We start from the raw sequence: 23434 nt of genomic DNA, 5'->3' as shown, positions 1-23434 counted from the left end.
TGGATGAAATGCCTGTCAACTTCAATGTGTTTGGTTCTATCAAGCTGTATTGGGTTGTGAGCAACGTTAATGGTCATCTGGTTATCACAATACAGCATCAAGGGTCTTTCAAACTCAATTCCCAATTCGGTAAGGATAGACTTCAGCCATAATAATTCAATAACACCATTAACCATAGACATGTATTCAACTTCAGCACTGGACCGAGCAACAATATTTTGTTTCTTGCTCCTCCATGAAACTAAATTTCCTCCAACAAAGGCACAATACCCTAAAGTACAATCATCAAAACAACCTGCCCAATCTGCATTAGTGTATACTTCAATCTTCATATGGCCATTATTTTTAAAAAGTAAATATCGGCCTAGACACCTCTTCAAGCAGGCAAAAATTCTCTCAACAACAAGGAGGTGTGAGGTCTTAGGAGAGTGCATGTACTGAGTAACAACACTGACAACATAAGAAAAGTTGGGGCGAGTCAGACATAGGTAGAGAAGATTTCCTACAAGCCATTGATACATACCTTTATCTTCTAGAGGCTCACCATCTTCTACATTAATCTTATGATTTTGATCAATGGGAGTATTAGCAAGCTTATCTCCTAATTTTCCTATCTCTTCCAAGAGATCAGGAACATACTTCCTCTGGAAACAAAAATGCCACGCTTGGACCTTGCCACTTTTATCCCAAGGAAAAACCTCAACTCACCCAGGTCCTTTACTTAAAATTCTCGATTAAGCAGTTGCTTAAGAGAGTTAATCTCATCAATATCACTTCCTGTCACAACAATGCCATCCACATACATAACTGGGAGAGTCAAGTAGATTCTTTCTTCTTTATGAATAGAGTGTGGTCAAATTTGAATTGAACATAGCCAAGTCTTTCCAAAGCAAGTCTGAATCTATCAAACCATGCCCTCGGAGATTGTTTTAGACCATACAATGCTTTCTTACCAGTATCTGCATCATAAAAACCAGGAGGTAACTCCATATACACCTCCTCCTACAAGTCACCATTTAGAAATGCATTATTAACATCCATTTGAAATAGAGGCCAAGAGAAGTTAGCAGCAAGAGACAGTAAAACCCTGATGGTATTCATTTTTGCAACTGGTGCAAAAGTCTCCAAGTAATCAATACCATATACCATAAGTTTGTTAGACAGTTTTGTATGCCCTTAGCTTCAACCCGATTTGATGTACTTTTGATATTTAGTGTAAATAAATAAAGTGCATGTTTGATTCATGTTGTTTGGTATAATTCTGCGTAAGACCCTAAAACTGGAAACTTAATGAGACACGTGTTAGTTTTAAATGTTCACAGCCATTGGATAAGTCTGGGGAGATTTATCCTGCCAAGGCTGATACTGGTGTGCCGCCAAGTGTTGGGATGGCCTGTCTCGGCCCCCAGGGTAAGACCCAAGGCACATGTAGTATGGGATTACTCGAATCCTTGAACCGGACCAGATTTCCAGTATTGCCCTGGACCTTGGAGACAAATGGGCAAAACTGGAAAGTTACACCTGACCACTAGACTCGATTATGATACTTCACTAGGTGTCGGAGCGGGCAGTCTTTGATATGCCAATCAGTGAGATCCTTAGCAGGGGTCAAAACCTGGGCATGTTGGGGCAGTCTGAGAATTCATCTGAGTGTGTGATCATAGTGACAGGATCAGCCCCTTTGTCAGACAAAGGTAATGATCGGGAATGCACTCTCACTGATGTGAGTGGAGAGTGCGGCACTGTTCCTTGCAGCCGAGGGAGAGGTCCTCTCTTGTCGGGCAGTGCTTGATCATTAAGGGCAGAGAGGTTAAGTGTAAGACCATTTAGGATAGCACCTGATGGGCTAATCTTGCACCTGCCCACAATCCCTTGGTTTTTATAAAATAGCTTGGCCCAAGGACCACTTAATGTAAATGTTGGGCCCATAGGGTCCATGTGATAGGTTCAGGGGTTCATTGAGTTTTTCAGTGAATTCGGCTGGGCCTTGTAACAAAGGTTGGGTCGTACCCATGTGGCTGGTGTGTAGATCAATGCTTGGGTCCCACGCGATACAAAGAAGCCCAACTAGGCAGCAGATTGGAAACTAGTTAAGCATTGAACACTTAATGGGCCAAAAACCCATTTCGAGCTGGGCTGATATGATCACCCACCTATGGGGCGAATCTAGGATTAAAGTTGGCAAAAGGATTGGGCCTTTAACCTTATCCACTCTGGGAGACCAAATTCAAATCAGATTTGAATCTGTAACCTCCTGATAAGTTCAAGAGTAAGCTAACTTAATCTGTAGATAGGATTAAGATCATCCCCCATCCAAAAACTAATTTGGATTGGGATAACTCCTAATTAGGAGGTTTCTTAATCAAGAAGAAAAGAGGAGAAACCCTAAGAGATCAAAATAATCAAATTTCGAACCTAGGGTTGGGTGCAAGAAATCATCCTACGAATTGAGATTGGATCTCATACACACTCCAGAGAGAAGAGAAGTAATTCAGCCATCTTCGTCTCAGGAGTTCTCCAGTCGCCGCCATTCTTTCTGACAACATTCGATCTTTGAAGAAGAAAGAAATCAATAAATCAATTCTTGACATCAGTTTTGCAGAAAATACTGAAAAAGATTTGGTGCTCAGAGTTTCCAGAGGATTCTTGCAAAGGATCCAGTGTGTAGGACGCACTCTACTGGTTCCGTTCCACATACAGTTGTGTCATCTTCAGCAAAAGAGGATCTTGGTGTCCTCTTTGGGCGTGAACACCAACTTTGGGAGATATTGCTTCTCTGGATCAGGTATAATTCCTCCCTTCCCTTTTGGTTCAGATCTGGTTCGATTATGGTTCAAGTAGGATCCTTGAATATTGTATTCTAAAATTAGGGAATGTGATTCCCAGTTGGAAGAAGGTAGGAAAATTTTTGAAATTCACCCACCCATTCCGCAATCTTTATGGTGTCCATTAGATGGATCCTACCATTCTTTCAAAGTTTGAGCGTGTATCCCTTAGGCACTAATCAAGCTTTATATCTTTCAATTGTACCATCAACATTATACTTCATTGTGAATATCCACCTACACCCAGCAGGCTTCTTCACACTTGGTTAATAAACTAGTTCCTAAGTATCATTCTTTACAATGGCATCCATCTCAACCTTCATTGCTACCTTCCACTCAGGGGCAACAAGGGCCTCTTAAATTGTTCTAGGAATGGGAATGGCAGCAATGGAGGCTAAAAATGACTTATATGATAATGAAATGTGATCATAAGAAAGGAAATGAGAAATACAATGGTCAGAGGAAGAGGTGCACCGAAGCTTCCCCTTACTACAGTCGGGAGGTCAAGGTCATCTGAGGATGGCTGAGGCACAATAGTGGAAGAGGATATGTCATCAGTAGTATGAGTGGGTAAGGAGGAGGCAATACCTGAATTTGGTGTAGTAGAAGAGATAGAAACTGGCCTAGACTGATCATTACTAAAACCAACTTGCCGCCATTATCTTCTGTGGAACACCCTCAATTCTTTACACTTTTGACAACTCCCCTCAATACACTCCCCTCCACTTGTAGGAATAGGCAAAAGAACATCTTGAGCAAACACACCTTGCTCACCTCTCCCCCTGAGGTGAAACCCTATGGTAATAGGGGACATCTTCAAAGAAGGTGACATCCATAGATACAGATCTGGTTCTCGAGATAGGGTCATTACAACAATACCCTTTTTTATTTTGTGCATACCCTAGGAAAATACACTTGGCGGCCTTAGGATCAAATTTTGAACGAACAAGCCCAAGGATTTGGATAAAACAAGTGCAACCAAAGATTTTGGGAAAAACAGAAAACTGCTCTTTATCAGGATACAAGTTAAAAGAAGCTTTCATGTCCAAGACTCGTGAAGGAATCCTGTTAATGAGATAAACAGCAGCAAGAATGGCATCCCCCCAAAAACGAATAGGAACATTAATATTCAGCATGATGCTTCTTGCAACTTCAAGGATGTGCCAATTTTTCCTCTCAGCAACACCATTCTGCTGAGGTGTATGAGGACAAGTGCTCTGATGAATCGCTCCATATTCAAGGAGATAAGAAGATAGGGTTTTGCAAAATATTCTTTGGCATTATCAGATCTGAGATTTTTTATTTTAACCCCAAAATGAGTCAAGATCATTAGATGAAAATTGCGGGTCAAAGTGGGAACTTCATCCCAAGAGCGCATGAGGTAAGCCCATGAACCAAGTGGTCATCAACAAACAATAGAAAGTATTTGTACCCACCCATAGTAGGAATATGATAGGGCCTCCAAATATCAGTATGCACAATTTCAAAAGGAAAAGAACTTCTTTTATTACTTTGTGAATAAGTTGATCTACAATGCTTTGCCAACTCACTACTCTCACACTTCAAACTGGACACTTGGATTGACTCAAACATATTAGGAAAAATACTCGTTAAAGACCTAAAAGATAGATGACCCAATCAATTATACCAAAGCATAATCTGACTCACAAACTATGACACAAAAGACTTCCCAGCTTCTTTACTCTTCCCAGGTGGATGTTCAAGCAAATAGATCCCATTCATTTCACGGGTAGTCCCAATCACCTTCCTTGTAGCCAGATCCGAGAAAACACAATGATCAAGGAAAAAGGTCACTAAACAGTTCTGATGTTTATTAATACTACTGACAGAAAGCAGATAAGTACTTAGTTTAGAAGCATGCAGAACTAAGGATAAGGAAATAGCATCAGAGCCATCAGCAATAGACACTTTGTCTCTGCCAGAAGACAAGCAATAGGTATGAAATAATGAAGATAAACTGGTCAATCAGATGCACCCGAATCAATAATCCAAAAATAGCTATTGTTACTTGGGGAAGAGGCATGATAGGCAAGTGGCCTTTGTACTTGATTGAGAAAAAGCAGAAGTTTGAGTAGAATGAGACTGTCCAGAGAAGTCAACTTCACTCTCCGACTGAGATAAAGCAGCTTTAACAGTAGTCAATGCATTAAGAGAACTGGATCTAGTGTTGGGAGTGGATGGAACTCCTGTGGTTATAATTGTGGATGAAGCTCTTTTGGTTATACATGCATTAACATTTCACTTCTTGTTCCTAAGCCTTTTTGGAGTTAGTTGAGGATAAAGCTTCCAACAAGCGTCCTTAGTATGTTTTGGCTTCTTACAGTAGTCACAAAACACATCCCTCTTTTCATTCGTCTTTACATCCCTCTCCTTATCACCTTCAATCTTCGGTTTTATAGTTGCTAAAGCCAATTCTATAGATGGAATTTGTAACATAACTTTCCTTCTACTTTCCTCACTATGTACTAGTAAGTAGGCTTGAGATAAAGAGACACTATCTCTAGTGAGAAGCTATTGTCTTACAATGTCATAGTCAAAGTTTAGCCCAGCCAGAAATTCAAACTCTATTTTTCTCAACTAATTTCCTGTATATAGCAGCATCCTTTTGATTCTCCCACTCAATAGTCTCAAAATGATCAATCTCATACCACAATGATTTCAAGGTGGAGAAATAGACTGACACAAATTTCTCCCCTTGTTTAAGATTATTAACCTTAATTTTAAGTTCATAGGCCCTAGCAACATTAAGGAGCTAAGAATAGGTTTCTTTCATATTGTCCCAAATCTCCTTAGTTGTCTTTGCCCAAAGATAGTTTCTACTGATATGAGGCGGCATGGAGTTGCATAACCAAGTCATAACCAAATAATTTTCTTGAACCCATTTAGCGAGGGAAGGGTCCTCCTGTGCTGATTTATTTGTGTCTTCCATCACATACCCTAGCTTTTCCCTCCCTCCAATGGCCATCATGGCTGATTGGGCCCATTCCAAATGATAGTAATCTGAAATGAACTGTTGTCAATAGAGTTTTCTGCTCCTACAAGTCCTCCATTTGGTTTGTTCTCATTTCCAGCCATTTCCATGCTAAAATGGACACAGAATAATCACTGAATGGAGAGTATAGCACTGTCCAAACTCCTTTTCGAAATAGAAATTCCAAGTATTGTCCAAACAGCACCCAAAGTAAATAAAAAACTTCAAAGGCCTTTTTACAAACACAAGGGCAGTAGAGGAGACCAACACTGTCAAAAATAATACAGCCCAGAAGAACAGTCCAAGAGAATAGTCGAACAGTTGTACTGATTCCAGAGAAATTTCAAACACTAGACAGTCCAAAAAATATGAAAACAACCCAAAAATTACTAGGCTAAAACAGTCCAAGAGAACAGTTGAACAGTTGTACTGATTCTAGATAAATTTCAAACACTTGACAGTCCAAAAAAATATGAAAAACAACCCAAAAATTACAGGGCGCCACTCTCAATCTCTGATTTATGCTCTAAATCAGAAACCAACATGTTTTCTCCGATTCTTCCTGGTCACCAGACAGCTCTCCAAGTAATTTGAACCTTAGGCACCTTCTTCGATCTCCAATGACCTCCAAGAACCAGGTGAATCAATCTGAAACTTCCAGCCCTAAACTACTCTCATGTAGTCAGCTGGACAACACCAACATGAGAGCCCAAACCAGGTTTAGGCCTTCTCTGATACCAAGTTGTTTGAAACCAAGGAGGTTCAGACCTGTTTAGAAAACAAAAGGAAACCAGAGATGAAGAGAAGAGAAGAGGAGGAAGAGAGAACAGAAGAGAAAGAGGGATTAGGTTAGCTTAGTCTGCCACCCCAAGTGATATTTAAAATTAGGTATTCAACAATAAGTGGTACAATGACAAGAATGCCCTTGTCACTAGAAACAACAGAAAAAAATTCTAACAGCACTATAAACAAAGGAAAACATATGAACAAGTGGGGACCACAAGCTGGTCAACCATTTTCTCTACACTCCCCCTCAAGTTTGGAAAATATATTGATCATTCCCAACTTGCTTAAATCTAACTCAAGCTTGATTTTTTTGACTGCCTTGGTGAAAACATCGGTAAGGTGCATATTAGTGGCAACATTATGACGGCACACTTTTTGATAGGCAACTTTCTCTCGAATGAAATGCCTATCAACTTCAATGTGTTTGGTACAAAGGTGACTCATAGAATCAAGAATGCAATATGTTTTACATCACACTAGCTACTTGAAGCAATGCAATTAAGGAGAAAAAGAGTTTATGGGTTTCACATGCTTGAAAATGCTTTATATGTTTGCTTTTATTTTTAAATTTTTATTTGAACACGCTTTAAAACAATTATTTTAAAATTTAAGTTTATATTTTTTATTAACATTATGTTTAATATTTTTTTATTTTTTACATTTTTTTAATTTATTGGCACTTTTTTTGAATTTTCTGACTTTTTTTATTTTTAGCTTTTTTTTTGTAATTTTGCGCCTTGTGCCTTTTTTGCACCTTGCGCTTTTAAAACACTGATCATATCCAAATAATGTGTAGTACAAATAACTACCGTAGCATTGGGATTATGAATCAAAACAGATAATGCATCCACTAACTCTCCCAGATTGTGAGGAGGAATGTTAGTTGCCATTCCAACCTGCCAGCATATAAAACCAAAATAATAAATAAATTAGACATACTTCAAATAGCATATATCTTGAAAACAAGTAACAAGAAGAAAAAGGCTGATAATTAAAAATGGCAAGGAAAAGCAATTGAAGTTAAGCATAAATAACCCCACAAGAAATCTTAGGATGGGGTTACCGCAATCCCAGAAGAACCATTCAACAATAAAGTGGGAATTCGAGCTGGTAAAAGTGATGGTTCTTTTTGTGAATTATCAAAATTTGGAACAAAGTCAACCTGAAACCATATGAAACAAATGGAAAATGAGAACAAGGTGAAAGTGGTCATAGCATGTGAAATATATGAATGTAGGGCAAAGGAAATAACACCCACAGTGTCTTGTTCAATATCTGCTAGCAGCATTGCTTCTGTGAGTGCCTGCCATTGTGAGACTAAAGCAAGTTACATCTTTACAAACTCATGGCATGGAAAATAAGTGACATATTAAACAGGCAAAAGGAAGTATTATATCAATGGTACCAAGAAGAATAGATGATCATTTTAGAGTAAGCCAAAAAGGAAAGATAAATATTTTTCTTTTCATTCTTTTTGTTTTTTTGAACAGTAAGACACACTTTTAATTAAAAAGGAAAAACAATATCACAAGGAAAAGATGAAGATTGACTATCAAAAAATACAGTGAAGAAATCTTACCTTCAAGAAGGAAAAAACCGTCATTTTAACTCAAAATCCATTTGCCATTATAAAGTAGATTGATTTAGACATATTGTAGTTTATTATTATGAGGAAAATGCAAAAAAAAAAAAAAAACTTGTAATAGAACATTAGGCCTTACTTCAAGCCTGCACTCTGTGTAACGCATGGCAGCAGGAGGATCTGCATCAATTGACCCAAAATTCCCATGACCTTGAATGAGAGGACAGCGCATGGCAAAATCCTAAAAAAAAATAGCATATGCCTCAGAAAAAAAGGAAGTGAGAACAAACTACCAAGAATGAACAGAGAAGATGAAAGACTGATAAATGTAATGATATCAAAAAAGAATAAATAAAAATGAAGAAATATTTCTTAGAAAATTAATGCAAAATGAAAAAAATATATATATTCAATACGGACAATTGTTAAAGAGTACATTATTTCAGCTGCCCACATATTTTATAACTTTGTTTACAATGCCAGCTGTGGCAGAAAAACTAGAAAAAAAATGCAAAAGGATTTTCTATGGTGAGGCTGAAGGAAGGAGAAAAAGATACACTTAGGGTCTGTTCGTTTCCTCTTAACTCTTATCTCTTAAGAGGAATCTTTTAACTTTAAGAGAAAAATGGTTGTTCACTTCCTCTTATTTCTTCTCTCTTAAAGTGCAATCATTCAACACTGGGTGGCTATTGATAGGATTCTTTCATACTAAAGAAACATCCTAGAAGAGGAAGTTGTTTGTTAATCATGGAAACTTAAAACCAAAATCCTATACAAATGCAGATCGAGCAGGATGCCTAAATGGCAGAAGATCTACATCAAAGCCTCAGGGATTTGTACCTTTGTGGGAGGAAATATGGTCTCAAGGAAAAGTAAAAAGTAGTTGGTTGTGGCCAAGTCAAGTGCAAATGCAGAGTAATTTAGAGCATATGGTGTCTCGGAACTTTTTTGGATTTGATCCTTATTGAGTGACATTAGTTGTAGGCTGGTTGCAAACAAATAGCTTGGGAATGTGGTCCCATAAACAACCTGTAAGGGAACTATTGAGCCTTACAAGGGAGCTGGGTGCACATGTTAAATGAACTAGGAGGTCAGCAAATGCTTTATTCGATAATCTAGCAAAGCAAGGTGTAAATCGGGAGTCTTTGTTTTGGGCTGTTTTGTAATTTGATTTATGATGAGGGGTCGCTTTACATCCCTATAGGTGATAGTTGTATTTCTATTTTTAAGCTAATGAAAGTTATCGTTTCCTATCAAAAAAAAAACATTGTAATAACTATAGATATGATGAATTATCGATAAAATTATACACATTGTGAAAACATCATAAAGTACGCAAAATATAGAACGATATTTTATGAAATGATGAAAGAAACATAGGCACACCCTTTTAAACTATTATCTTGTTCCAAATTGCTAAACAAAGCTAAGAACAAAGGTTATGGACAAAAGAATGTATTTTGAAGTTGTCCTGTAAACCTTAAGATTCAGAGCTTCATGATAGAATGAGTTATAGAAAATTTCAAACTCGTAGAAATGTGAATGGAGATCAACCAAATAATCTATTACACACAAACTAATATTTTAACTTCATGTTTGAAATGAATATTAAGCTTAGCTTGAGCCTTGAAGTGGTAATCGTGTAAGTTAGGCATGCAATAACATTGTTACTCCACATATCTACAATATTGTCACCAACTTATGTTATAATTCCATTTCTTGTACACCACAAATCCACATAGTGCTAGTAGTTTTCACTAGGGAATATGTAGGTTCCAATCAAATTTCATATCACTACCCATGGAAGTGGAAATGGAAACATGTCATGGAAACTATCTCTTGTACTCCACATAGTGTTGGTAGCGTTCTTTGGGGAATATATCAATTCTGATAAAATTTTGTGCCACTAACCATGGAAATGGAAATATGTCGTGGAAACTATCTCTTGTACTCCACATAGTGTTGGTAGTGTTCTTTGGGGAATATGTCAATTCCGATAAAATTTTGTGTCACAACCCATGGAAATGGAAATATTAGGGAAATTAGGGGCATTTTAAACCTTATTATAAACAAACTAAAGAGAATAGAGACTAGAGATTAAAGACATCTTGGTATAGATAACCGAAGTTGACAATATCAAAACATTACCTGTGCCATCCGAACCAAAGAATCATAAACAGCAGTGTCCCCATGTGGATGAAATTTACCTAGAACCTGCAAGAAAAATAAATAAGCATCTTGTTAGAAATATGTGCATAGATATCAATAACAAAAGGATGTCTCATTAACAAGGAAATCCATATGATCAAAAAGACAACAAAACCAAAATGTTTAATTCTAAATTACAATTCAGTTTCGCATGAAAGAACCATTATTGTCATGCATTACCTCACCAACCACTCTAGCACATTTTTTATATGGCTTGCGAGACGAAAGGCCCAACTCATGCATTGCAAATCTGTAAGCAAAATTTAAACACACAAGCAAAAACATATTATGCATATTTAAAAGAAATACCTATATTGCTCATAAATTCTTAGCATATGGTGGATTCTGAAAATAAATAAAAATCATCTTGCAGAAGTGTTCATGAACAATTTTTATCTAAAAATATATTTTACCCCCCCCCCCAAATCAACTGTTAAAGAATTTGACTAAAAAAGTAGATATGAAAAACTCGTTCAAATGAAAAGTGCAGGACAAAAGGAAAGAAGAAAAACTAAAACATACATGGCAAGGGGAAATATTAGTGTAATAACTTTTTTTCATCAGCAATAGATTGACCAAGGGGCGGGATAGAACAGGATATTGTCATCAAGGATTGTTAATGGAGTTCATGCAAGCAGGTCGGTGGAGGAGATCCTTGAAGATAGAAGCAAAAAAATTTCTGTTCAAAGAGATGAGAATCAAGGGGAAGGAAAGCCTGAAGGTAAGGGAAGTGAAAAAGGGTACAATAATGCTGGAAGGATTTGAAGTGATTGAGTGGCTAAGAGATTTCATAGCTGGAGCCTGTTCAAAAGGTAAGCAGATACGCTGGAAGGATTTTAGTACATTAGAAGAGAGAAGGTATGTAGTTGAATGTAAGAGGAATAGAAAAAGCTCCTTCATAGCTTTGTCTGAATATTTTGGTAAGGGACGAAGGCAACTGGTGTGTCTACCAGCAGGAAAACAGAGCCAAGGTTGGGGGGAAGTTGACTGGTTGCTCAAAGAGCTTTTAGCTCAAAGAGTAGCAAATGATAAACAAAGCATCCACAAGGGAGGAGAAGGCATATCATAGCAATAGCAGGGTAGAACAAGGGCCAGTGGTCATGGCAAAAACAAAATGCAATGCAGAATGGTAGAAGGTCTACAGAGAGAATAGGACAGTAATTTTGTGATAGAAGCCAAGGAAAAGGTTAATGATTGGAGGAGGGTAGCTGACTTACTGACAACCAGTTTGAAGCTGAAGAGTGTCTTCATAGTAACCCCCTTCGATAACTGTAAAGCCCTTCTAGATCCAGTAGAAAATGAATTGGAAATATCAGCTATCAATATTCAGGCTGATTTCGGATCATTCAGTCTTTAAATGGAATCCAACATCCAACTCCAAGGATTTCTTTGTCAAAGATGGTGTGGTGGTGCGTGTAATAGGCTTGCCATTTCATCCGTGAAAACAAGAATTAACAGAATCTATAGCAGTATTGTGTGGAGGAAAATTAGAAGGAGCTTTCTGGGGTGATCTTTATTCAGTAGCAATCCTGCTCAGTGGTGTGAAGCCAGAAGACATTCCACGAAAGGTAGAGGTAAGAACAGAGGGGATTTTTGTTTCTGTGTGGCTAGCATCTTCCATTGAAGCAGAGCTGTGGAAAAAGGCTCGTATGGAAGGAGATGAGAAGAAGGAAGAAGAAGATCTACGTGGACTTGTGAGATTGGTTAATTCAAATGGGAAGGAATATTTCACTAAAACGGGCCAACAATTTCTGGGAAGCCAAAAAGTTTGGGGGCAGATGGAAGGTCAAACCTGTAGAAAGAAAGAGAAAAAAGAGGATGTGTTAAACACCTTAGGAAAGTCAGCATGGCAGGGTGGGTTGAGGGACAGCAGGTCCTATGTTCAGTCCGTGACAGGGGAATTAACTGGAGATAGGCTTGCTTCAGTTCAAATTTCAAAACAAATTGAGCAGAGATCAGCAAGGTCTCAGGGTTTGAGCCAGTCCTGTGAACCGGTTCAGTCTGGTTCAATAAACCAAGGCCAGTCACATGTTGTCTTAAGTAAACACGTGATTGGCAAGGGGATGGAGGGGTTGGGCCCAGGCCCATCAGGACCTAATGGGTCTAGTCATGAGAATGGGCTGGCTATTTCAATTCCGGTGGACCCAGAACTTTAAAAGCCATGCACCTTTCTAAGTAGGCACGTGACTGGCAAGGGGATAGAGGGGTTGGGCCCTGGTCCATCAGGACCTAATGGATATGGTCAAGTGAATGGGCCAGCCCTTTTAAATCGGGTGGAACCAGAATATAAAAAGCAACGCGCCCTTTTAAGTGAGCACGTGACCAAGGGAGATGGGGAGATGATGGACCGAAAAGTTGGTCAATCATCGTCTCCCTTGAGCAATTCGCAAACAGCACCTGAAGGAGGTAGGGTTTGCCGCAGTGGTGCGCCAAATCTGAACTGGGCATGGGTCCCAAGCTTGAAGAAAAAGGGCTTCTCTCCGAAACGGCGCAATCCGAGGTTCAAGAAGCATCATCCGACCACAGTGGAGACAGGGTTCTCCCTTTTTCTGGTGACAGAAAATCAGAATATCAAGGATGCATTCAGGACTACGAGACGGAGGAAGGAAGTAGCTCAGATTCAGAGTTTGAAGGCTCTTCAAGTATTGGAAGCATAGAACTAAAAAAAGCCAAGCCCCTTAGCGATAATGAGAGCCTACATACCGAGCTGCTTTTTTTGGAAGACAGCAACTCGGATTTAAAAGACTCAGTTCAGGAAAAGCTTACTCAATCTTCCCCCTTACCTAAGGAAGTGGGGTCTACCGCAGCTTTTATAGAGGAGAGGCAAAGGTTACCAGCTCCTAATTCTGCTCTCAGTTTGCTAGAGCGGCAAAGTACTGATAGAAGACTAGAGGAACAAGACTTACCTAAGTCACCAAACACAGTGGCTTCAATCAGGGGACAACATCTAAAGGCAGATTCTAATGCAAGGAACAAAACAGTATTGATTGAACACAACAGGGACCCACAGTCACCTCTTTTGGAAGGAGTAGACGCGACCTTGCCCCTTTGTTTTGCTTCTCAAGATCCATTGGCCTCTTCCCACAACCTGTCAGGTAATATTGTCAATTCGTTTTTTGGTACTGATGTGGGTTTTCTGCCTGGAACAGGTGCTTTTGCGGCTCAACTCGATGCAACAGCCATGGATGGAAAATACTTAATTGGGACAAGGAGGGTAAAGGACGAAAGGAAGTGGAAAGGGGAAGAGAATTACAGAAAGAGTAGTTAGAGAAGATCTAGGATCAGATCTGTAGGTTTTTGGAGGAGTACAAGAGAAAAGAGGAAGAGGTAGGGAAGCATGGGGTTCAAGAAGGTTCAATAAAAACAGGAACTCAAAGTAGCAAAAAAACTGGGGATGAATCAATTATGGGAAAGAAGGAGAAGGAGGAATTAAAGAGGATTTGGGGACAGATTTGTGCTCTCCTTTAGGAGTGTAGGCAATTAGAGGAACCTGTGGAGGAAAACCAAGAACTTTTGGAAAAGCAAAATAAAACAAAAGCTGTGTTAAACAGATCTGGAATAATTAACAATTGAAGAAAGAAGAAAAGATCAGAGGTGGAGAGGTTGATATCAGATATAGAAGAAATTTGGAGTTCAGCGGAAGAGGGGAGAGAAGGAAAGCCTCCAAGTAGGGGCCTGATCTTAGAAGGGCATGCCAAATCTTTTATCTCCATGAAAATCATCAGTTGGAATGCAAGGGGGCTGGGGAGTACAAGGAAAAGAAGGCTAATTAAGGACCTCTTTAGAAAGGAAAGGCAAAATATAGTGATGCTACAGGAGACCAAATTAGCCGATATTGATAGAAGTTGGGCAAGAAGTATCTGGAAATCTAGAGGAATAAATTGGGTTTCAGCTCCCTCTTGGGGGGCTTCAAGGGGAATGGTTACTTTTTGGAGAGAGGATGTTGTGGAGGTGGTGGAGGAGCTAGTAGGAAATTTTTCAGTGTCGTTAAAATTCAAGATGGTAGATGATGGTTTTACTTGGGCACTAACTAATGTGTATGGACCAAGCAATTACAGAGAGAAGAAAGATTTTTGGGAAGAACTTTATGGGATACAAGGACTTTGGGATGATGGTCCATGGTGCATGCGGAGATTCAGTGATTTTATTAATAACTATGAAATAAAAGAACTCCCAATGCTGCAAGCCCTCTATACCTAGTCCAACTTTCAAGAGACACCAACCTGCTCTAAGTTAGATAGATTCCCTTTCAATGAAAGCTGGGAAAATAAGTGGGCGGATTTGATAACTAAGGCTCTACCGAAAGTCACTTCTGACCACTGCCGCATTGGCCTAGGACAATAGCCTTTTAGGCAAGGACCCCAACCTTTTAGGTTTGAGAACATGTGGCTGACTCACCCAAACTTCGTGAAGAAGGTTAAGGAATGGTGGAGAGAAGACATAAGGGGGGTGAAGTGGACAAGGGTAAGATTTCACAAAAAACTTAAAAGACTGCAAGCACATGTGAAGGAGTGAATTAAGGAGCATTTTGGGAGAATAGAAGAATTGAAATCCTCTCTGTTGACCCAAATAGAGAAATTGGATGCAAAGGAATCCCAAAGAACCATAAGCCCTCAGGAGAGAGATCGGAGATGGGAACTAAAAAGAGAGTTAGATGAAGTTGTTTTGAGAGAAGAAATTTCTTGGAGGCAGAAGTCTAGATGTAAATGGATTAAGGAAGGAGATGGTAACACTATATTCTTTCATAACCTAGCCAATGGAAGAAGGAAAAACCTAGTGTCCAAGCTGAAAGTGGATGGAATAGTTTTTGATACCCAAGAGAGGATAGCCAATTGTTTTGTTGACCACTTCAAATCCATTTTGAGGTGACCCCTAAGACCTAGAGTGGAGTTGGAAGGCATTACCTGGCAGAGGCTTCCAGAAGAGAGTAGAAGTTGGCTGGAAAGGAATTTTGAGGAAAAAATCAGAAAAGCCGTTTTTTCAATGGACAAGTCAAAAGCACCAGGACCAAATGGGTTTACAATGGCTTTCTTCCAAGACTATTGGGACGTAGTCAAAGAAAATTTAATTGAGGTCTTTAAGGAATTTGAAGATAATCCAATCATGAGTCATGGAATTAATGCTACTTTTTTAGCCTTAATTCCCAAGAAGAAAGAGGCCAAGCATCCAAAGGATTTTAGACCTATTAGTTTGGTGACTAGTGTTTATAAGATTGTGGCTAAGGTCTTATCTTTGAGGATAAAAAAGGTGCTTCCTTGTCTTATCAGCCAAGCGCAAGGAGCTTTTGTTCAGGGGAGACAAATTGTAGATCAGATTCTAATAGCAAATAAATGTGTGGAGGAGATGAGGAGATCGGGGTGTCAAGATTTTGTTTGTAAACTTGATCTTGAAAAAGCATATGATTTGGTGGATTGGGGATTATTACAGCTTGTGCTAAGGAAGTGCAGGTTTGGGGATAAATGGTGCAAATGGATAAATGGTTGCCTGTCCAAATGCCATTATTCCATCCTAGTCAGTGGGGCAATTTATGATTTTTTCCCAGCTAGTAGGGGTCTGAGACAAGATGATCCCATGTCACCATTCCTTTTCACTTTAGTCGCTGATGTTTTAGTAAACTCCTCTCAGAAGCAGATAGAGTCGGATCTCTAAGAGGGTGGAGAATAGGTAGAGATAGAGTTGCAGTAACCCATCTCCAATTTGCAGACAACATAATAATCTTTTGTGAAGGTTGTGATTCGATGGAGGTAAGGAATCTAAAGGATTTAATAGTTCACTTTGAGAGGGCCTCAAATTTAAACATAAATTTTGAGAAGAGTTGCGTTGTGGGAGTTCACTTGAACAGAAAGGACTTGGAGTCTATAGCAGCCCTACTAGAATGCACTTGCTCTTAGTGGCCTCTATCCTACTTAGGACTTCCATTAGGTGCAAATCCAAAGGAAAGTAGGTTCTAGAACCTGGTGGTGGAAAATTTCGAAAAAAGATTGGCAGGTTGGAAGAGAAACTATATTTCCAAGGGGGGTAGGGTTACTTTGATTAAAGCAACTTTAGCCAACTTGCCTTTATACTTCCTATCACTCTTTAGAATTCCTAAGAGAGAGGCAAAGGGGTTGGAAAAACTAATGAGGGATTTCTTATGGGAACCTGGTGAAGAGAAAAATGATCACTTGATTAGGTGAGGGGCGGTGTGTCAGAGTAAGGAAGGAGGCCTAGGATTAGGGAACGTGGTGAGCAAAAATGAGGCTCTTTTAGGTAAATGGCTTTGGAGGTCGCCCCTGGAGAGGGAGAGGTTGTGGCATGAGGTAGTGAAAAGTATCCATGGCTGTTCCGAATCAAGTTGGGATGCGGGAGTATCCCGAAGGGCTTTGCTCACAACACCTTGGAAGGCTATATCTGGCATTCTCCCTAAGTTCCTCAGTTTTGTAAGGTATGATGCTTGCTCTGGGAACTCTATTCTTTTTTGAGAAGATACTTGGGTGAGCTCTCAACCCCTAAAAGACAATTTCCCTTCTCCCTATTCCATCTCCCTCTTTAAAAAAAACCCATTTCTTGGTTCCTCCCCCCCCCCCGTTTGCCCTTTGGCCTTAAATTGGGATCTCGGATTTCGAAGAGGGTTAAGGGATGAAGAATTCCTTTGCGTTTCAAAGCTGGTTTTGCTTCTAGATTCAGTCTGTTTGGACCCCCTTAAGCCGGACACAAGAGTCTGATCCCTAACCCCGGTTGGCTCATTCACTTGTGCTTCTTTCTTTAAAGTCCTCTGCTCCAATCCCTCCTCTCAAGTCTTCCCCATTAAAGAGGTATGGTCAAGACCGATTCCCCCCAAAATAGCAGTGTTCTGTTGGGAAGCCTATTAATGGTAGGATTAATACTGCGAAAAACTTGCAAAAGAAGAAACCTTTTATGTGTTTGTCCCCTATTTGGAATTGGGTTGTTTCATTATTTGGGTGCAGGTGGAATTTGCCCTCTGAAGTAAAGTTGTTGTTCACTCCGGTTGCTTTTGGGAGATTAACAAAAAGAGGAAAGCTAATGTGGAAATGCATCAGAGCTTCTACGTTGTGGACTGTATGGGAGGAGAGAAATGCTAGAATATTTCAAGAACATGAAAGAAGTCTCACTGAAATCAAGGAATGCATATTGATAAGGACTATTTCATGGTTAAAATCTTCACACCTGTTGGCAGATTACTCCTTCGATGACTTAAGGAGAAATTGGGCTGCAGTGGCTGCTACAGTTTCTACCAAGATCAAATCACAAACTGAATGGATTCCCCCACCGAATGGTGTGGTAAAATTGAATTTTGATGGAAGCTGCCAAGGCAATCCAAGACCATCAGGAATTGGTGGGATTCTGAGAGACAAAGACAGTAATATGTTGTCTCTATTTACAGGACCAGTGAGTGAAAGTGATTCAATAAGGGCAGAGCTACTAGCAGCAGTACAAGGTATACAGATGGCTAGTCAAAGTGATGTGGCAAATCTACTAGTAGAAGGGGATTCCAAGGTGGTAGTAAGCTGGCTAATTAGGCCAGAAACAGCTTGTTGGGGCTACAGGGATCTATTAAAGAAAGTTAAATGGATAACAAGGAATATGACTGTCAGGTTTCGGTGGGTTAGAAGATCAACAAATGCAATGGCTGATTCTCTGGCCAAGCAGGGGGTGTTAAGGGGAGATTTATTTTGGGCTACTTTGTAATTGTGTCTAAGGCTTGGGCAGTTTTGGTGTATATGGTTCAGTCCTAGGGGGTAACATCCCATGCCTCCTCCTAGGCTGATTGTATTTTTGTTATTTGATTTAATAAAATTACTCACTTATCAAAAAAAAATAGAGTCACCAAGGGGCGTTTATTCAAGGGTGACAAATAATTGACCAAATTCTGATTGCCAATGAATGTATGGAGGAGATGAGGTCTAGGAAAAGAGGTTTTGTTTGTAAATTGGATCTTGAAAAGGAGGTGTTGAGGCATAGGTTTGGAGAAAGGTGGTGTAGCTGGATGTTTGGGTGTATTAGCACTAATCACTACTCAGTCTTGGTTAATGGAGTAGCGAAGGACTTCTTTCTAGTTGGTAGGGGTGTTAGGCAAGGAAACCCACTTTCACCTTTCCTTATGACCTTAGTAGCCGATGTTTTCACTTTTTAGTACAATTATCACTCACCATAGCTAGCATAAGCTAAAGAAAACTCAATATAATTCGTTGCCTTTGTGTAAAACGTCCATACATATTTATAGACTCTAAACTCATAATAACCCTAGGAGTCAAGCTGTTAGACTCATAAGGAATCAAACTGTTACACTCAATAATCCTAGTGGAACTTCTACTATGACAGGTTGTAATTCTTGAACTAGTTCTAATTGAACTTGTAACATAAAGTCACTTACTTTCATACTAGGATCTACTACAATCAGCACATTTGTATCTTGCACATGAATTTCTTTAACTTGCTCAACTTCTATTTCTTCTTGACCATTAACCTCAGCTTGATCATGGGTGTTGGAAACTCCAACAATTATTGTTTTTTCTTGGCATGCACCCTCTTGATTTTTAACATCTACAACTTCCATAACTTGAAATTCTTCTTTTTCAACTTCATCCTCAACTTCAGCTATAGGATAGGCATCAACATGCAAGGAATCATCTACTTTCTTTTCAACTTTGTACCTTCTTCCCATTGACTTCAATTCTTTATTGTAACCTGTTGCTTCTTCTTTTGCTCAAAATTAGTCAACTCCATATATAAATCATCATGGAAGTCTAGTGGGATGTACTTTTCATGCAAACAACTCTTCATCTCTGCTCATGTACTAATTGTATTATCACCGCTATTTTCTAGTCGTTGCTCAAGAGTTCTCCACCATACTTTAGCATGACCCGTCAATTTCATGCGTGCAAATGTAATCCTTTGTTTGTCAGACATATCATACCAATCAAAATATTCTTCTAATTCAGCAACCCAATCAAAGAATGCTTGTGGATCATCATCTCCTTTGAAATCTGGTATTTCCCTTTCCCCTCTAACATGTTTGAAAACCCTACTCCCGTAGTTAACATTCTTAGATCTGTTTTCTTCCACCATATTCTCAAATAAGTCAACCAAAGACCCTTCATATGGTTCAGAAACCCAATCACCATTGATTCTAGACCTGTAAGATTGTTTAGAAGATACCCTAGACCTATAGAATCGGTCACTTTGTGAGAACATAGTGAATAAACCATTAGCTCTAATACCAATTGATGTAGGACCAGCTCACTCTAGTCCTTGGGCTCCATTTGGTTTGTGGGAAAATTTGGGTGGGATGGGATGGGAAAGTGTAAAAAGGGACCGAAATGGCACTATTCACCTTCCTCCTTCGTTCAAGACGAACAGAGGCGAGTTAGGCGATGGCTACCCCCTTCATCTCCCACCTCTCCCACTCCTCGTTTCAACCTCTCAGTTTATTCCCAATTTCCACTGTAACTTGTATGGCCTCGAGGCGACGTTAACATCAACATTGAATGGTTGCGATCGCCAACGTTATTACCTAAACTTTCAAATGGTCGCAATCAACAAAATTGATTGCCATTGTAACTTCTTCTTCTTCATCTCGAATGATCTTCCCAAAAGTTATTACCTGAACTTTCGAATGCTCGCGATCGGCGACGTTGACGTCATTTTCGTTGCTGCCTTCAGCATAGTTGTGTTCTTCAAACTCTGACGATGACGATCCCACTGGCATGGCTGTGCTCTGACGTCGTTGCTGCCTTACGAGAGGAGGGAGGGAGGAGGGAAGAGGGAGATGGAAACTCGAGTTTTCTCAAGTTTTCACATCGAGGTCGCACTGTTTTGGTGCGACCCCGAATCCAAGATTTTGGGATCTCGCATCCCACCTTTTCTCATCCCATCCCCCTCTTTCCCTCAAAACAAATATGAGAAAAAGGGAATATTTTTGGAATATTCCCTTTTTCTCATCCCCAACCCACAAACCAAACAGAGCCTTAGAGAATGTTGAATGGTCTTCTTGATCAAAGTTTTATGGTTGTCAATGGCTATAATGGCTTCTTCAAGGAATAAGAGAGAAAATAGGGACAGAAAGAAAAGAGAAAATACCTAGAATCACTCACAAGATGCCTAGAATCACTCTAGGGCATGGGAATCACTCACCATAGCTAGCATAAGCTGAAGAAAACTCAACATAATTAATTGCCTTTGTGTAAAACATCCAGCATATTTATAGACTCTAAACTCATAATAATCCTAGGAGTCAAACTGTTAGACTCATAATAGTCTTAGGAGTCAAACTGTTAAACTCAATAACTGCTTCCCAAAGACTTGGTTGCCTTCACTCAGGAGCACATGTTGGTGAGGCTTTTTAGGCCTGAACTACCACTATTAGCAGCTCACTGCAAGCTCAATCCTCTTCCCCACCCCTCAAGCCAATTCTTCCCAGAAAAAAAGTGCCAGCCAGCAGCTTGGTTGTCTTGAGAACTACTTCCCAAAGACTTGGGATCAAATCCTGCCTTCACTCAGGAGAACATGTTGGTGAAGCTTTCTAGGCCTGAACTACACTATTGGCAGCTCCCTGTAAGCTCAATACTACCTCCCCCCAGCCAATTCTTCCCAGAAAAAAAAAAGTAAAAATCTGTAAGAAGTTAAACCATGCCCCTTCATTAATGATTCCGGGCAACAAGGTTTTAAGACCCAAAAGCAAGGCAATGAATTAAGACTCATTGGGATCAGCAATCCCAAATGTATTTGTTTTGCCTAAGAAATCAATAATTTCTTTCCATCAAAAATCCCCCATAACTTCAGGACCACAGGTGGCATGCTTCCATAGCCCCGCACTCTTTCTGTCTCAACTCCATTAAAAATGCTCATACTACCGTTATTTATTCCCAAGTATTAACCTTCACATTCTGAAAAGGCGATGTCATATTAAATATTTCTTTATCGTCCATGCATCTTGTGCATGTCAGCATGCTAAGCCTCATAATCAATCAAAAGTTTATCTTCAATCAAGCGTTAATAGACATACTGAGTTCTTTGGTGCTATCATACATGGATAGTGCATTCACAGTAGGAAGAATGCAGAAGGGTCAAATTAAATAAAAGCAAATGCACGGTCAGAAACACACTAATAAAAAAGGATTTACTAAGGCCCAATAACTCAATCTTTCACAACATAAGGAGTTGACTGGGGAAGCAACTTGACACCACGTGAATGGGTAACTCTTGATTTTGGCTTTACTTCGTCATTATACTGGATAAATTATATGAATGCTATTGAAAAATATATTCACTTCCCTTTTTCTTTTTCTTTTTTGAAAAAAAAAATAAAATTACTACTTCTCAAAAAAAAAAACCAAAATTACCCCAATTCAAATCAAATTTCATGCAGAAACTGCAAGATGAACAATTTCTCAAAGCAGATTCCAAAAGGCCTCGCTAGAAGAAGGCAAAAGTTCTTAATAGAACAACCAAAAATGCCGAATTGTGTTCATTAGCTGAGCAGACAGATATCAGCTTCTTCTGATGCCAACACCTTTCGCTCCACAAAAATCAAAATCAATGGTTAACATTATCTCAATAGAATCTTACAGAATTCGACGATGCACCGGTTTCAATCCATCTCGAACATCAGGTAATGCTCGACCAAGCAAAACCGACATGGCATACGCCATATAAGCTTCAGTAGCCTCCTTGTGAAGCTCTGCCGGAATAACCCTTCCTTCCTCGACATCCTTCTCCCTAACAAGCAAGTTCCCATTCTCGCCACCTCCCTTGCCCTTCTCCACTGTCTCTGACCCTTCTCTGCGCCTCGCTCTCACTAGCTTTACCGACCGTGGAGGGACGTCGGAGAGGAAACGGTGCTCCAAGAAACATTGGCGCGACCTGGTAAATCGGCAAGAGCTAGAAGCAACGGAAAATGAGAATTGATAACGCAATAAAGAAGAGGCGGTTGAGCGAAGTCCCGAGGATAACGCCATGGATGGGCTAAAACGAGCTTCTGCACTTCCGCCGAACGAGGGTATCATTCGGTAGTCAATGTGGCTTTAGACCTTTGGTCGACATCGAGGGCTAATCGCCTCGCATGCAAGCGAAATGAGGAACAGATGTGTGTCCACGGGTTTATCGTTATGGCGTCTTGATAAGAATGAAAGACAGTAAAACCCTAAAAACGCTAAAACCCTTGACAGATAGTGCGCGCGAAGCTCCACTGTCCACTGTGATATTTCTTTCCTTCCCGCTCGATTATGAACAATTTTAAAACCGACCCGGATGCCGAATCTTTTTATCACCGGGTAGCGGATTATCGGCTCGAACGTTTAGGTGGGATTTTTATGGTTGAATAGTAATGGGTGGGGTAATGAATCACACACAGCACATTCCAGCCGTGTATTGGTAACATATCTCGATAATGACATCATCATCCTGACTATTATCATCGCGAGATGTTCCTAATACACGGCAGGGATGTAATTGGATATTGTGGGGGTTGATTCGGTCTCATGTTTTTTATTGTTGAATTAGCGGAAATTCGTGCATCGCACGAAAAAATCTAAAAGATTTAATAAATTTATATATTATTAATTAATATTATATTAATAATTAAAATTTGATGCGAATTAACTAAAAGTATTTAAAGCTATTGTTAATATCTAAAATTTTAATAATTGTATTTAATGTTGATTTATAGAAAATAATTATTTTTAATTTAATATGAACAAATACTTTTTAATAAATTTAGTTCTATTAATGATTTATAGTAATTTTAATAATTGTTATTATTTTTAAATTAAATTTTGATTAACTTTAAATAATTATAAATAAAAATAATTATAAAAGCTAACATTTTTATTCATTTCACTAATAATTAACAATTATATAGGAATGACAACGAAGTGTTTACTCTAACAATTATATATGAGGGGTCCATTTTTAAAAAAATGAAAAAGATGTTTAAATTTTTATTTAATATGATTTTTAATGTATACAATTGTTTATATATACAATTAGACCTATTCATGGGTCGGGTACCCTAACGGCCCAGCCCGACCTGACCCGTTATTT

General features: G+C 39.3%; 1 protein-coding gene across 2 annotated transcripts in view; it reads right to left on the bottom strand.

Moving 5' to 3' along the window:
- GYRA (DNA GYRASE A) overlaps window positions 1-22706 on the bottom strand; it is a 96781-nt gene extending 74075 nt beyond the window's left edge. The window contains exons 1-7 of one of the 2 annotated variants that reach the window (XM_088970414.1): window positions 21962-22706; window positions 10574-10643; window positions 10334-10399; window positions 8325-8426; window positions 7862-7906; window positions 7667-7765; window positions 7413-7499 (exon numbers count right to left, since the gene is read on the bottom strand). In XM_088970414.1, coding sequence (XP_088826540.1) covers window positions 7413-7499; window positions 7667-7765; window positions 7862-7906; window positions 8325-8426; window positions 10334-10399; window positions 10574-10643; window positions 21962-22398 — 906 coding nt within the window. In that variant the 5' untranslated portion in view covers window positions 22399-22706. The remainder of the gene's footprint in view (window positions 1-7412; window positions 7500-7666; window positions 7766-7861; window positions 7907-8324; window positions 8427-10333; window positions 10400-10573; window positions 10644-21961) is intronic. The other variant, XM_088970413.1, reaches the window with a different exon arrangement.
- Between the last annotated feature and the right edge of the window lie 728 nt (window positions 22707-23434).

This window comes from Nelumbo lutea, chromosome 2 (assembly GCF_056320005.1).
Source record: "Nelumbo lutea isolate HS-2025 chromosome 2, American lotus-T2T, whole genome shotgun sequence".
In the NCBI taxonomy this organism is placed as follows: domain Eukaryota; kingdom Viridiplantae; phylum Streptophyta; class Magnoliopsida; order Proteales; family Nelumbonaceae; genus Nelumbo; species Nelumbo lutea.
This window is presented reverse-complemented; position numbering and strand designations above follow the sequence as displayed.